Raw genomic sequence first — 16,259 nt, forward strand, 5'->3', positions numbered from 1 at the left:
TTCACAATAAGAAGTTCTGACTTCAAACCCCAGTACTGACTGCCAAAGTCCGAGGAGAAACTTACTCTCTATACTCTGAGGAGGCTTAGAAAAGCAGCTTATAGATGTGTGTGTATGTGTGTGATATTGAGGAATGAACTCAAGCACTTGCCAAGCACTCTATGACTCCAGCATTTAGTCTGTTTTTCAGGTAAGATCTTGCTCTTTCATGGGCTTTCCTAAAATCCTGATCCTCCTATCATCACCTCTTAAGTAGCTGAGTTTACAGGTAAGTACTACCATGCCAGACCCTTAGAAATTTTAAGGTATGATACCATGTTTGTTTGTTCGTTGTGCTTTTTAAGAAAATGGTTACCGTAGTATTTAAGCAGAATTATTCAATATGAAGTCTTGTTTTGCGGTGGCATATTTAATTGTGATGCCTAGGGCTGAGTAATAAATTTTATGGGGGCTTTGTCGGTGTCTTTTATCTTACTAATTGAATGACAGATATAAAGGCTGTATGGAACGAATTTTCCTTGCACTTCAGCCAGACTTTAGCCTATTAGGAAAGTATGAAGAGAGGGAGCTCTTTGTGAGAGGTGCCTTAGATCTTCTGCCACAATTATTTTATTTACATGGAGAATACTTTGCCATAATGAACTAAGCCACTAGCCAAGACACTCTAAGGATGCCAAACTGTATGTCACCCTTCTTATCCACTGTAGTTGAGTGAGGACATTACAAGATGACTTTACATGACAAATGAAGTCATTACAAAATGATTGCTATTAAAACAAGAAGACAAAGCTGAGTGCAGTGGCTCATGCCTGTAATCCTAGCTATTCAGGAGACTGAGATCAAGGTCAAAGCCAGCCTGGCACAGAAGGACCTGAGACTCTTTATCTCCAATTAACCTCTAGGAAACAGGAAGTGGGGCTTGGCTCAAGGATAGGGTGGTAGTCTTGAGTCGAAGAGCTCAGGGACAGAGCCCAGGCCTAGTTCAAGCCCATGACCCATAAAACAACAGCAACAAAAACAAACAAACAAAAACCAAGAAGACAAAGAAGATGGAAGATGGAAGATGGAAGATGAAGAGGAGGAGAAGCAAGAAAATAGAAAGGGAGATGAAGAATAAAAAGGATAAAAAGCAAAAGTGGGAAAGCCCCACAAATAAAAGAAGCCCCAAATGAGGCTGAAAGAAGGTTGTAAACTGATATCTCAGAGGCCTTTGTGCCTGCCAGATCTGAATCTCTTTTGACTCAGGACATTTGCAAAACAAGAACAAAGGCCCGGAGCAGTTCTTAGACTTTACTCATCATGATATAACCTAACATCTTCTACTATTTGGCAAGAAAGACGGGAAGATAAACCTGGAATTAGAGTTGCTATGCAGTTGACAGAGTCAATCCTATATGGCAAAGGAGGGCTTGATGCAAGTCCAAGGTCTTTGTAAGCAGAAATAGTAGAGGTAGGGTGGGAAATAGAGTCAGATATTATGTGAGAAAGATTCAGTCAGTCATTCCTGGCTTTGAAGATGGAGAAAGAGAACCACAGACAGTAGAAAGGGAAAGAAAACAGATTCTCCCTAACAGTAGTTGTGCTAGCCCTAATGAATCATGTTTCAGAACTCTAGAACTTAGGATAATAAGTGGTTATAATTTGTACCAGCAACAAAACTAACATGTATGCCTCAAAAAAAATCTCCCTGGGATATGAAATTCTTCACACCATGCATCCAAAGTTAGCAAGGAAGAACTTGTGGGTGGGCCCGTGAGATTGGCTTGGCTGCCCTGTCCACCTATGCAACGTTGGGTGAACTGGTACCCCAAAATATCCCTCTGAAAAGGCTTGAGGTTGGTTGTCAGCCAGGGAGATCTCTCCATTGGAGCCAAATTCCTTCTGAATGGAGTAAGGAAGCCTGTTTACGGCCTGGAGGTGAAGAATTTTGGCTGGATTAATGCCAGTAAATTCTCAGGATGCCTGATGAGGGCCTGGAGGTTTGTGACTGTCCCTCACTTAGGAAAAAACTGGTCTCTCCTGCTCCGCTGTGAGCAGCCGGAGAAGGTGGAGTAGAAAGACACCTTGAGGCCTTCTTGGACTGATAGCTGGCTTCTTCTTGGAGAGTGGATGTGATTCCTAAAAGTAGAAAAGCAGGCACTGACTCGCAAGGTCTCTGAAGCATTTGCCCCTGTTCACTCTTTGTGCCCACGAAGGCTCTGGTCCAGGGTCAAGCTGGCAGATTAGCTTGGATCATTTCCCCCTTTGTGTGACTTGGCAACGAGAAAAATTGCCTCCTGGTTTTTAAGTGGCACATTTTAGCCCTGTCCTGAAAAGAAGATGGCAGGGAGGCCCACGTGACTGAGAGGAGTCTCCAGAGAGCACAATGAAAGGGAGGCCTGGAACTCACCAGAGGAGCCCAGGGAGGGGCACCCACCTCAGGAAGTGAGGTCCCCTCGGGCCCATCACTTTAGTCCACCTTTGAGCCAATCAAGTGGGGGTCCTGAGCTGGGGGCCTTGTTGGCGGCGTCTCCAGGGGCGGCTCAGGGTGGCCCACCTCCATCTCCCAGCTGGCTAGGGGCCCGGGTAGGGTTGGAGGAGCCACGGGAGGAGGGAGGAAGATGCGCCAGCTGGCCGCCAAGGCAGAGGGGTGGGGATCTGGGGTGGGCTGCGCCTCCCACTTTGACCCGCTCCACACCCCGCTGCAAGCAGACACCAGCAGCTGATTCATTCCCCTCGCAGGAGGAGGGAGGAGGGGGAGAAGTTACCTAGCCCCTCTCCTCTTAAGAAAACAAAACAGCCTGGAGATCAGGGCAGCTCGGCGCAGCTCCCTTCCACGCCCGGGCCATGCGCTCCTGCGGCCGCAGACTGGATCTGGAGCTGAGGGCTGGAGCTTGGTGACTTTTCTTCTCTCCCACAACTGAATCATGCCATGTGCCCAGAGCAGCTGGCTTGCAGACTTCTCGGTGGTGGTTCAGCTCCTTCACTGGGGGGCGCTTTGCCATGGAAGGCAGCCGCAGCCAGGCCCTGTTCACTTCCCGGACTGGAGGCAAGGTGAGTGGGGTTTTTCTTTCACAACAGGGGTGCTAAGACCTGTGCGACTTGTTTGCTCCCTTTTCCCTTCCCCCACTTGACAGAAGAGAACCCTGTGAGGCATTTGGCTGAATGGATGCTGAATGGAAGGAAATCAGTACCCAGGCTTGTCCCTGATCCCGAGTCTGCAGGAACTATCTCTCTCTGTCTCTCTGTCTCTCTGTCTCTCCTTCCTTCCCTTCCTCCTTCCCTCCCTCCCTCCCTCCCTCCCTCCCTCTCTCTCTCTCTCCCTCTCTCTCCCCTCCTTCTTTCCCCCCTTCCAGATTCTGACAAGGAAAATGATTTTTATATAAATGGCCCAGCTGACCACTTGAACTCATTGTATCTTCTCCAGTTCACTTAGAGCCGTGTTCAGGGAAGGGGAAATGTGATTCCGCCCGCATCTCCTGCTGAGCACACTGGGCTGTGTTTGGGTTTCCTGGAAAGATTTAGAGTTGTGTGTTTTATGAAACAGCAGACTTTTTGTGAGACATTTACTTCTTTCCCTTGTTCTCTGTCCTGTGTAGCTAGTCACAGCTGGCTGCTTTTCTTTCTGAATATCATGAAAGCGCAAGAAGTTTTGTGGTGATAAGTCCATTAATTACTATTATTTAAAACGGAACAACCAGAACAAAACTAATAAACGGATGCTATTTCCTCTGCTTTTAATTGGATGCAGAAGGAGTCAGAAAAACTTTTCTGTTTGGTATGTGTGTAGTGCATGGTGTGTATGGAGGGTGCTTAGTGTGTGTGTGTGTGTGTGTGTGTGTGTGTGTGTGTGTGTGTGTGTGGTGGGCGGGGAGGTCAGAACAGCCACAACAGCACGGGTGAATCCTGTAGGCTAATTCCAACACTTACAACATATAGCTACCATTGCTAGCGGCCCTGCTTTGCAGATGGGTGGGACAGGGGCTGAAGCTTGGAGAGCTTGTACCAATGCTGCCTTCAGCTTCGATATGGAACTCTTAAGGCTATGCTGCACTGTCTAGTAGCAATCTATAGCTGATCTCTAGTAGATCTCTCTGTCTCTGTCTCTCCCTGTCATACACGCACACACACACACGCACACGCAGAGCTGGGTTACAGCCTCATAAGTCCTCTGCTTGCTGATTATGTTTAGGTCTCTGAAAACGTCCCCCACAGCTTTCTGAAATCTCTTTAATTCCCAAGGCCACAATGAGCCACGAACATCACTGGCTTGTCCATGTTTAGGTGATCGCTACTCAGGGTTTTCTGCCCACATTGCAAAGTTTAAATACTACTGGACAACTCCATTGTTGTGGCTTTGGGAACTATCAGATGCAAGTTCCTTCCTCCCTGGGCTTTACTTGGAGGCCACAGCCTGCAAACATTGGATGTCAACCAGCCAGCACTGCCTTGTGTAAACCTTCCAGATACGGTCTCCCCCCGACACACACACCAAGTTTAAAATAGCAAAGCTTGTTGTTGTTTGAAAAACAGTCCCTTTGTGAAAAAGAATCTTTCTTCTGCACACACACACACACACACACACACTCTGCAACTTCGCAGGGCATTTGGAGATCATTTGGTGCAAAGACACACATTCTTGGGTTGGATTTCAGCTTGGCTTGTTCCACACCTTTGTAAGAGAATGTAGCCTGGTGTGGAATTGCTGGGCTCCTTAGCTCACTCTGGAAAGTGAGATGTGCTTATTTCCCTTGACTGTTAGTCACCTGCTGAGATAATTGCAAGTTGATAATTGCATATTATATATTTAGGTTCAAGAGTAAATAAAATTGTTTCAAGTGTTAAGGTTATTCTGGACCAATTTAATCATTAATGAATTTGTAAGTACTTCACTCTGTTTCAAGTAGAAATTTTTAGATGGAATCTCACTTTAATTAGATAAGGAGCCCGGAGTTTGGCCTAGTGTTAGAATGCTTGCCTAGCATTCACAAAGACCCAGTTCAATTCCTGGTACCACATACATAGAAAAAAAGCCGGAAGTGGTGCTGAGGCTCAACTGGTAGGAATCTAGCCTTGAGAAAGTCCAAGGACAGTGTTCAGGCCCTGAGCTCAAGCCCCTGGACTGGCAAAAAAAAAAAAGTAATAAGATAAACACACACACACACACACACACACACACACACACACACACACAGAAAAGCTAATGAGAAAAGGAAATTCTTTTTAAAAAATTCCTTGAAATAGTTGATCTGAATTTTGTTTGCAAATGACCTTTCATTTCCACTTTGATAACATTTTTGAATTGCATCCAAATTCTGAACACTTATATTTGCAAACGACTTCAGAAATCACCTCACTCATCCTCATTTTTACAGATGAGGAGCAGGAGAAGATGTCTAGTCTGTCAGTCAATATGTATTTATTGAACACTTACCATGAGATTGAAGGGAGTTTCACAGAGTATCATAGTTGGGAATAGATCCAAATACTAGATAACCTTTCTTAGTTCTCACAGTTGATTAGACTCTTTTTTATTTTTCTTTTTGGTTGCATCAGGATTTGAACTCAGGCTCACCTGCCTGCCAGACAAGCACTCTACCACTTGAGCCATACCCTCAGCCCTGTTTTGCCTCTAGTTATTTTCCAGGTCCTGTCATGCATTTTTCCTTGGAGCTGGAGTCAGATCATGATTGTCCCACCACCATCTCTGGGGTGACCGGGGTCACAGACAGATGCCATGATGCCTGGCTTGTTGATTTTAGTGGGGTCTTTCTAGCTTTTTGTTTGAGCTGGCCTCAAACTGAGATCCTCTTTATCTCTACCTCCTGGTAGAGATAGCCACTATACTTGGTCAAGACCTTAACTCTAGGAAAGAGTGTCGAGACAAATCTAATACTGTCTAGTACTATAAGTAGACAGACTTGATTAGTTTCTACTCAGTATTTTTCCCACATGGTTAGTTGAGATGTAGAAATGTGCTATAACTATCAACATTACTTGATTCAGAAACAAGTATCAGAACAACAGGAGATACTTGTGTGTGTACAACATACTATATTCTGCAGCCAATTAGATTTCCTTAGGTTTTTAAACTTTCTGACACATGATGCCTCATAAGCCTATCATGAATCAGAAATGCCATCAAGTCAATACTGCATTTATTACACTTAGCATGGTACATTACAACCTAGCAACACAATTCACCATAATGTGTGGGTTGCTTTCCTTTGTCATCATGTGATTGGCCGAAACCTGTAGCCTTGCTGTTACGGTTCCTAGTGAGAGTATTAGACAAATATAATCAGCTTGGAAAAGAACTAGATTCTAAGAAATCTGTGCTCTCAGTGTATTCTGCATTGTTGTAAAGTTAAAAAATGACACAATGATTTTTTTTTTTATTAAGGTTTCTTGGTTGAGTGTGGAGTTGCACGATTGATGGGCCAATCTACTCTCCTGTGGCATATTTAATTATACTGAGGGAGTCTACACAATTCTCCACAATTCTGTCAACATATGTCACTTTTTTAGAGTAGAAATACTGTTTCACAGTTACCACAGCCTGAGGAATACAATTATGAAAACAAATAGCTGTTACAGGAATATTATTGCCCATTTTAGTTAAGACTTGAAATTAGATTTGTCTTTCACTTCGACATAGAAATAAATAGGAAAAGGAAGTGTAAATCACTTTGGCAGCACAGATACTAAAATCAGAGAGAACAGAAATAAACACTGCCATAGTGGAAGCATGATGCATACATTCATGAAGTGTTCCACAGTCAAGCAGGCTTCATTTAAACTTCATAAAAATGCACAAAGAGGGGCCGGAAGTTTGGCCTAGTAGTAGAGTGCTTGCCTAGCATGCACGAAGACCCAGGTTTGATTCCTCGGTACCACATACATAGAAAAAAGCCAGAAGTGGTGCTGAGGCTCCAGTGGTAGAACTCTAGCCTTGAGAAAGTCCAAGGACAGTGCTCAGGCCCTGAGCTCAAGCCCAGTACTTAAGGAAAAAAAAAAAAGAAAGGAAAAAAAAGAAAAAATATACAAAGATTCTTCTATGCCTTGTTTTTTCTTCATAAGTGGAGGGTAGAATGTACACATATATATTGGTATCACCTATTTTGAGAAGGGCTTGTACCCACCAACCAGCTGCTTTCAATGTTTCTCAGGAAGTTTCTTCACTTAGTAATGAAGTGTGATACCTGTGTTTCTAATTTTTTTTTAACTGCAGGTATTGGGTTTGGGGCTTGAACTCAGAGCCTGAGCTCTGTAGCTTTTTTTGTTCAAAGTAGCACTTTGCCACTTGAGCCATTTTAACAGTTCCCATGTGTATATAAACTTGCTATTTCTTAGTACTCCGTGGGCTTTTCAAATGTATCCTGATGTTCTATGGTTAGCTGTTACAGTGGGAAGAAACAGATCTGGACTTAAAGCACCTAAAATTGATACTATTTATTAGTACCTGAGAATGGGAATTCTGGGCACTTACCCATATTTTATTCAAGGCGGAGAAGAATGGCTCCACAAGTTGTCTGAAGGCAGTTTTCTAGGAGGGAAACAAAGCTGCTTTGTAACTGTATCCTACCAAGTCTTTTTTTAATGAACCAACTACATGCTTGTGTACAGACACAGCAGAGGCAGGTTAGCTACAGGGAAAGAATGTAAAATCAATCCCCTGTCCTAGTCATACTCCAGCTAACACACTCCAGAAAGCTCCCACACTTAAGTCCCATTGCCTCTCCAGTACCTCCCAGATGCCACCCTACTCTCAAGGTAATTAGCCGTCAGTGTGGTTACCAATTCTCCCTAGAGACAAAAAAGCCCCAGAACAGTCCTAAGCAAAGTGCAGCACCAGCACTGCAGAACCCTTGAGCCCCTATCCTAACATTTTCACAGCAAATTCCTACTTACAACTTCAGGCTGATGCATTCACCTCATTCATAAACATTACAGTATCTGCTCAGATCCCTTCCAGAAATCTACCAAGTTGTGAGGCCTTCATTTCCCTAAGATCTACCTACTATTATTACCATGAACTTCCTGTGAGCTCGAAATCCTAGCTCCTTGCTTTGTTTCCTTACTTCTCTGTGTATGTCTTCCATGCTTGGTCCCAGATGCCCAGAAATTGGGATCTTCCCCTCCTCAACCACCCACTATACTAGGACAGTAACAGGAATTGAGAAGTTCTAATGTGAAGGTTTTGGTTTCCAAAGACTGAAAGATAAACAGAGGCTAGGAACTGTTGTAGATACAGGAAGTAAGGAGAAAAAGAAAGACATATGAAGTGGATACTATTCTCTCCTCTCCTCTCCTCTCCTCTCTGTCCTATTCCTCCTCCTTTCCTATTTTTTTGTTATTATATTTGTGTTTTTCTTGACATCATGCTGGCCTTAAACTTTGGATCCTTCTTCCTCACACTCTGGAGTGGCTGGGATTACAGTTACATGCCATTATACCTGATACTTTGAGTTTGAATTTTACAACAGAAATAGGATTTTGTTAGCACAAAAGGTGTTAGTTGGGAAAGTAACCAGAACAAATTGCTTCAAAGTAGGAAGCGCAAAGATACAACTGGGAAGTGGCAAGCAGATTATTTCCCTTCCTGCCTTCCTGCCTTCCTAATGAAGTAAAAGGTTCGTTTAGGAAGTGGTTGATGATTCACTTTAACCTATAACCTGGAGTGGATGACTAATTCTCTGCTAGTTGGATTCTTTGTTACTTAAAAACACTGCAATAAGCACGGTGGTAGGGGATTTAATTTCGGCTGAGTCAGGAAGTGTATTTGTTATTGTGTGTGGAAAGAATGAATGTTCCCTTCTTGCATTTTAAAATGAAAAATTTCATATTCTGAGCCAATGCTTAGAATCTAATACGTTTCCTCACCACTTTATTTAGTGTATTTTGTAAACATTAAATCCCCAAGTTCCTTTGCATTCCCTTCACATCACCGGTGAACCCCGGAGGCTGTGTGAGATCTCTCAGGTTGTCTGTGATAGCTCACTGCGCTTGCAGTATTTTCCTCTAAGCTGACTTAGCAGGAAGTTTCCAAGGCACGAAAGTTCCTTGTCATGAAGTGTGAGGCTCTGTAAATTGTCGCAGTAAACTTTGGACACATAATGTCCCTGCTCAGCATGCTATCTTGTCCCTTTCCTAAGAGTAGTTTTCATGAATTACTGCTGCTTATCTTAAGCTGTCTGATAAAAGTCATCTGATATTCAGAGTTCTACTTAAGCATTTATTCAGACTACTGCCCAACATGAGGAGAAAGCACTGTGTAAATCTCAGTTGTTCTGGGGACTTTCTACAAACTATTTCATGCTAGACAGGCTCTATAAGCTTCAGGTAAACAGTGGGCTTTGCAATCAACAAGATAGAATTGAACTTACCAGTACGATTGGCTTTGCCATATGATGGGCATGCAGCCCTGGACTCTCAGTTTGACTCTCTGTCTCCTTATCTTTTCTTTCCATATATTTTTATGTATTTAATAGAAGGGTTACATTATATTCACCATATAGAAGGTGCATTACTTCACATACATTGATACCCTTTCTCATGTCTTGGTCCCCATTTCCCTCCCCTTGCCCTCACCCTTCATCTTGTTTCCCCCCCTTCCCTATCTGATTTCAAATAACCAAATACACATATATACAATATATCAGATAACAAGGTGAAATACTGTAACAATATGAGATAACCAAGGGACAGCAAAAGAGATGAGAGATAACATAGTACATTAAGGACAACAGTCACTCATTATATGGCTTTTGTTTCTATATCCTGGAGGTCCTTTCATTTAACATCATACAATATGGCCTTATGTATCTAGGTTTTGTTCTATTGTAAATCTCTGCTAGGAGAGCTCAAGGTTTCTACTGATTATGACAAATGAGGGAAACCATTGAGCCTATGTTTCTTTGAGTCTGGCTTACTTCACTTAATAGGATTTTTTTCTAAGTCTTTCCATTTCCTTATAAAAGGGGCGATGTCGTTCTTTCTGACAGCAGCATAGAATTCCATTGTGTATAAATACAACATCTTGTTGAACCACTTTTCAACTGAGGAGCATCCGGGTTGGTTCCATGTCTTTGCTATGGTAAATAGTGCTGCAATGAACATCATTGTGCTAGTGGATTTAATATGTCCTTGTTTCTGGACGATTGGGTAATTGCCTAGTAGTGGAATTGCTGGGTCATAGGGGAGTTCTATGTTTAGTCTTTTGAGGAACTGCCATACTGCTTTTCATAGTAGTTCTCTGTCTCCTTTTCTTTCAGAGCATTTTATCAAAGCCTTGCCAGAATACCACGTGGTGAGGCCTACCCGCGTAGATGCCAGTGGAGATTTTCTATCCTATGGCTTGCACCATTCCATCTCCACCAGCAGGCACAAGAGGGATGTGGATGGCTCAGAGAACCGAGTATACTATAAAATTTCACACGAGGAGAAGGACCTGATGTTTAACTTAACAGTCAATTGGAGATTCCTTTCCAATAGTTACATTGTGGAGAAGAGGTATGGGAACCTGTCCCATGTTAAGATGGTGGCTTCCTCAGGGCCTCCCTGCCATCTGAGAGGCACTGTACTTCAACAGGGTACCACAGTTGGAACTGCAGCTCTCAGTGCCTGCCATGGACTGGTGAGTACCTGAGCCAGGCATCTCTTCTGCCTTTGAAATCTCTCCCTTCAGCAGCCTGCAGACCACCTGCTAAGAGATTCCCATTAAGATTTTAGTTGCATGTGGATGGATGTTTGATAAATTATGTTCCTCAGGGCCGGGAGCATCGCCTGGTGGTAGAGTGCCTGGCTAGCATGTGTGAAGCCCTGGGTTCGATATCTCAGTACCACATACACAGAAAAGGCCTGCAGTGGTGCTGTGACTCAAGTGGTAGAGTGCTAGCCTTGAGATAGCCCAAGGACAGTGCTCAGGCCCTGAGTTCAGCCTCCCCCACACCCATCAATTCTGCTCCTTAGTGAATATTAACTACTGTTATTCTTCCCTTAGTTTCTCATATGCCACGCATTGAATTATGATGTGGATTCTATACATTGTCCCAATCCCCACACTCATTTTTAGCATCTGAAAAACTTGAGGGAAAAAAAAAGCCTGAATAACTTTACTGTGCAAGGTACCTGATTCCAGATGCTTCTACTATTAGGTGCTATGCCTCAGTGACCTGTACTTTAAAAGAAAATTGCTCGAGACTGGGGGATGTGGCTCAGTCTTTGGAAGATATCTGTGTGGAATGAGAAGTTAGCCAAGTAAAACTGCTAATGACGTTGGCATTTTTACATACATGAAAGTAGCTGTCTCAAGTACTCCTGTCATCACTGTCCATTCGCCGAGAATATCTACACTTCAGAATTTAGGACTCTGTTTTGCTTGTAGCTGCATAATTTGGCTTTGCTTCAATACTATGGGAAAACAAGGACACAACATTGTAAGATTTTGTTCAACTTTCAGAAGGACCTGAGAATGAGTTTCTTTATAAAACAAATGTAAAGTCTTGCCATTTCCTATATATTTGGATTTCCAAATATAGGTATTTATCATTTCCCCTAATTAGATCATAAAGCTGACATAATTAACAATGGAATCTCCTTTCTCTCTTCTCTGCACTCTGGCATGTGGGTTGAACTAAGGGAACACCTCCCTGATCTTCGTAGGTTTTCATCTTCTTGGCTCATTCTTTTAATTTTTTATTATCGAGGTAATGTATAAAAAGGTTACAGTTAGATTTGCCAGATACTGGGTGCATTATTTCTCACATATTGATACCCCTTCTTATGTTTTTGTCTCCATTTCTCTCCCCACCCCCTCCCAATCATCTTGGTTTCCCCCCTTCCCTTTCCTATTTCAAATAAACAAATAAACATTTATACAATATACCAGGTAACAAAGTCAGATACAGGAACAATGTGAGATTAACCAAAGGGCAACAAAGGAGAAGAGAAATAACAAAGTACATTAAGAACAATCACTCAAGATAAAGCTCTTGTTTCTATATCCTAGAGATCGTTTCATTTAGTCTCATCCTGTATGACCTTATGTACCTAGGTTTTGTGCTATTGTAATCCTCTGCTAGGAGAGTCCTAGATGTGTACTAATTATTACAAATGAGAGAAACCATTGGGCCTATGTTCCTTTGGGTCTGATTGGGATTACATTGGAGCCTTACCCACACATATAATTTGACAGTCAATAGATGGTTATTGAAAAAGGTAGCAAGGGCCAAATGACATATTTTTCTGCTAGCTTGTCACTTGATTGTCTCTGAATTCATTTATTAATATCCTAAAAATTTTTAAATGTCTTAGTCAAAAGAACAATGGGTAAAAGATTTGTGTTTGGCTTTGCTTGACCACATATATGGGGTCTGACTTGCATTGACACCTTTTCTTTAAATCCAGAAACAACCCCTGTTATTCATAAAATAACAGGTGTAGGATCTGCTATCAATAGCCTTCCAGGGGTAGAGTTAGCAAGGATAACTGTTTCTTATGTAGGGGACATTTCCATGATAACTAGAACATCTGCCTATCATCATTCCTCGGGCTCAGGTCTGGTAAAATCTTTGCTTTAGATTTGTCTTCTCAGTGTAACATTGCAGGCCATGTTCTCTTAGAGGTGTTTGTAATTTAGAGCTCCTTTAGTTTTCCCTGGGCCAGACATAGATGGTTTCATGATGAAGACCTTAGAAAACTCATTGTTATCCCACAGCTTCCAAACACCATATATCTCCAGCTCATTATTTCCCCATGTTTAATTATAATCCCCTTTTAGTTAACTTTTGTATGGAATGTGAGACTTTGGCAGTTCTTTTTCTCTTCCCTCTTTAAACTTCTTCCTACCCCTTTCCTCTGTTCTTCTCTTTATTTGTCAACCTACCTTTTAAAAAGTGCATATGGATGTCTAAAGTGCTCTAGAACTATTTGTTTAAAGGCCATCTTTTCTTTATTAAACATCCTTTAAGTATTTTGCAAAAAATCACCTGGACATAGTTCTGAGTTTCAGGTTCTGTTTCATCAATAACTAAATCCTTATTTCTGTAGCTATGTAATTAGTCCTAAAAATCTAGTAGACAGATTACATTCTTTTATTTTTCCTCTTTAAAATGTATTTTGGTGTCTCTAATTCCCATTATTTTCAATAGAAATTTACAATATCATTTACAATAAATAATCTTGATTATATTTTTGATGAGAATTATACCAATCCTGTTAATGTACAGGGGACAACTGCCATTTTAGCTATGTTGACTTTTCCAGTCTGTAAACAGTGTTTACATTTCAATTTATTTACATCTTTTTATTTCTTTCTGGAGTTTTGTATTGGTTTTATGTATATTTTACCTACAGATGAAATACAGGGGAGGGAATATATATGTTACATGCAATAACTATACCATCTTATATAAAGAATTTGGGCATCCATGAATTATTGTATATAGGTATATACGTACTTGTGTGTGGTGTGTGTGAGTGAGTGTGTGTGTGTGTGTGTGTGTGTGTGTGTGTGTGTAGTCTGAGATCTATTTTCTTTGGAAACTAAAAAATTACTCTATGTTTCTTATGCTTTCTATGCATCTATGGACATCTATCTAGATTGACTAAAATCATTTAACATCCTTTGGGTATGTCCCTCAGAAATAGAATTGATGAATCATGTAGTCACTCTACTTTTCATTCCTGAGGACCTCCTGTTATTTTCCATAACAGGCATGACAATTTATATGACCAACATTACTATACAAGGATTCTCTTCTCTTTTATCACCAACACTCATTATCTTTATCTTTTGGATATTGGCTATGCTAAAAGTTGCAAGGTGATATCTGCTTATAGTTCCTTTGCTTATAGTTCTTTCATTTATCGTTATTGTAAAGGTGACGTACAGAAGGGTTACAGTTATGTAAGTCAAGTAATTTCTTTTTGAACCATATCACTCCTTCCCTTGCTTTCTCCCAGTGTTTCCCTCCTGCCCCTCCCCCACAAGTTGTATAGTTCATTTTTAACAGTGTCTAGTGAGTTCCACGACTGCATTTGTTGACCCCTTGTCTGTCCATTTCAGAGTGTATCCTTACCCTCCCAGTGAACAGATAAGTGAAGAAGACAAAAGGAAAAGAAAACAAAAACCTGCTGATGGCTTTGATTTGCATTCCCCGTTTCATGTGTTGTCTCTTCCTTTTGTGGATTGTTCTATGGTTATGCAGAGGCTTTTCTGCTTGGTGGACTTGTATATTGCTGATTTTGCTTCCAATGTCATTCAAAACAATCATTTCACACACCAATGCCATCAAGAAGCTTCTTGAGTTTGGGACCCTATCACTCAACTCCCAGATAATGCATATGTCTCCACTGTGCATTTGTCTTTCCCCTATGTCAAGACTTAAGTGGCCCCACAGGGCCCTTTAGATTGGGGGTACCCAGAACTAAAGATTTTAGTCCTTTCTTCACTAGTACCATGAGAATTTCGAGGCTTCCTGAGAGAAATTCCAAATACTACTCTGATGGCATCTGATGTGTATCTGCTATGGGATGGTGCTTATCTATTTTGGTCACCAAGCTTTTCCCACCTGTAAGGTAGTTAGTGGGAGTAGAGAATAGAGCTCTTTAGTAGAGAAGAACAATTGCCTTACATTGTTGTTGTGTTTTCAAATGTTTTGTTATTTCTGTTGCTTCTCATCTTCCCTCAGTCAAACTATATTTGGGGAAAGATTAATGATACTGTGTTATAAATATATTCCCTTAGTTTATTCACTCATTTATTTCCAAAATCTTTTGTTTTGGAGGATGGAATCTAAATCAATCTGAAAGGACAGTAATTTCTTCTGTGCTAAAGCTCACTGCTTTCCCCCACTGTGGAAAGGGTGGGGCAGGCCTAGTGGAATGATTCTATTTTATTCACAGGAGGGAGATTTGGCTCATTTATTTGGAGTGTGTTTGGAGAAGTTTCTCTTCCGATGTGAAGTAGTTCCTATGTCTCATTAATGTCATCTGATTTCAGTCTGAAGAACTTCAGTGTTTCAGTGTCCTTTCTATTTGATCCATATCCTACAGGCATTAAACCCTGTAACTTGTTGGGAATTTTGTAGCAAGAATCATCTTTTAAGTAACTTCCTTAGCTCTCACAACACTTTGCAAACATTCCTCCCTGGAAAATGGGGCTAATCATGTTAGCCATCTCTGCTTACATCACATGGGTTTTCTTCATAACAGCTTTAAAGTGCTCAGAAAGTTCCCCTCCCCCCTCTCTCTCTTCCACTCCCCCCATTCTTTTGTGCAGGTATTGGAGGCTTAAACTCAAGGTCTGGGTACTGTCCCTTAATTTTTTTCCACTAAGAGTTGGTATCCCACTTGAGCACATCTACTCCCAGCTTTTTGGTGCTTATTTGCAGATAAGAGACTCAAGGATTTTCCTTCCCAGGGTAGCTTTGTACTTCAATCCTCAGATCGTAGCCTCCTAAGTAGCTAGGATTACAGTTGTGAGCCACCTTTGGCTGGCTGGGGAGTTCTCTTATTGACCTAGTAAGAATGGCCAGATCTCTTTACCCAAGTTAATGGGACACTTTATTGAAACTGAGGTCTGAGGATTTTGGTTTAAAGCCAGACTGGGCAGGAAAGTCTGTGAGACTCTTATCTCCAATCCACCACCAGAAAACTGGAAGTGGAGCTGTGGCTCAAAGCACTAGACTATCCTTGAGCAAAAAAAGATCACTGAGGCCAGAGTTCAAGCCCAGCAACTGACAATAACAGCAACAACAAAATAATACTTAGTAACCTTTGTGTTGTTAGTCTGCTCTCCTTTGTTTCCATTGAATCTGATAATCCTTGGCATCATTTGACACAATGAAATTTTCTTTTCTTTCATTCTTTTTTTCTTTTATTTTTAATCTACTATCATATCTGTTTATCAAGTCATTTGCTTATCTTGACAGCATCTATAGTTTTTTCTTCTGTCAGTCATGGGGTTTGAACTCTGGGCCTGGGCACTGTCCCTGAGCTCTTCAACTCAAGGCTACAGTCCTACCCCTTGAGCCAAGTGCCACTTCTGGTTTTCTAGTGGTTAATTAGAGATAAGAGTCTCAAGTACTTTAGTGCCCTGGCTGGCCTTGAACTGTGATCCTCAGCCTCTTGAGTAGCTAGTAGGCGGGAGCCACCTTGCCTGGCTAGACAACATCTTATTTATATCTCTAACATCTATGTCTGTATATATGGAAATAACCACTATATTTGCATTTTTATATTCACAAGGACAAATAGCTTGCCTTTCTATTAAAACC

General features: G+C 41.6%; 1 protein-coding gene across 1 annotated transcript in view; it reads left to right on the plus strand.

Annotated features, from left to right (window-relative positions):
* Positions 1-2,734: 2,734 nt before the first annotated feature.
* Positions 2,735-16,259, plus strand: part of Adamts12 (ADAM metallopeptidase with thrombospondin type 1 motif 12) — a 220,095-nt gene continuing 206,570 nt past the window's right edge. The window contains exons 1-2 of the mRNA XM_090332079.1: positions 2,735-3,033; positions 10,254-10,615. Of these exons, the coding sequence (XP_090188205.1) occupies positions 2,907-3,033; positions 10,254-10,615 (489 nt within the window). The 5' untranslated portion in view covers positions 2,735-2,906. The remainder of the gene's footprint in view (positions 3,034-10,253; positions 10,616-16,259) is intronic.

This window comes from Megascapheus bottae, chromosome 4 (assembly GCF_031878675.1).
Source record: "Megascapheus bottae isolate mThoBot1 chromosome 4, mThoBot2.hap1, whole genome shotgun sequence".
Taxonomy (NCBI): domain Eukaryota; kingdom Metazoa; phylum Chordata; class Mammalia; order Rodentia; family Geomyidae; genus Megascapheus; species Megascapheus bottae.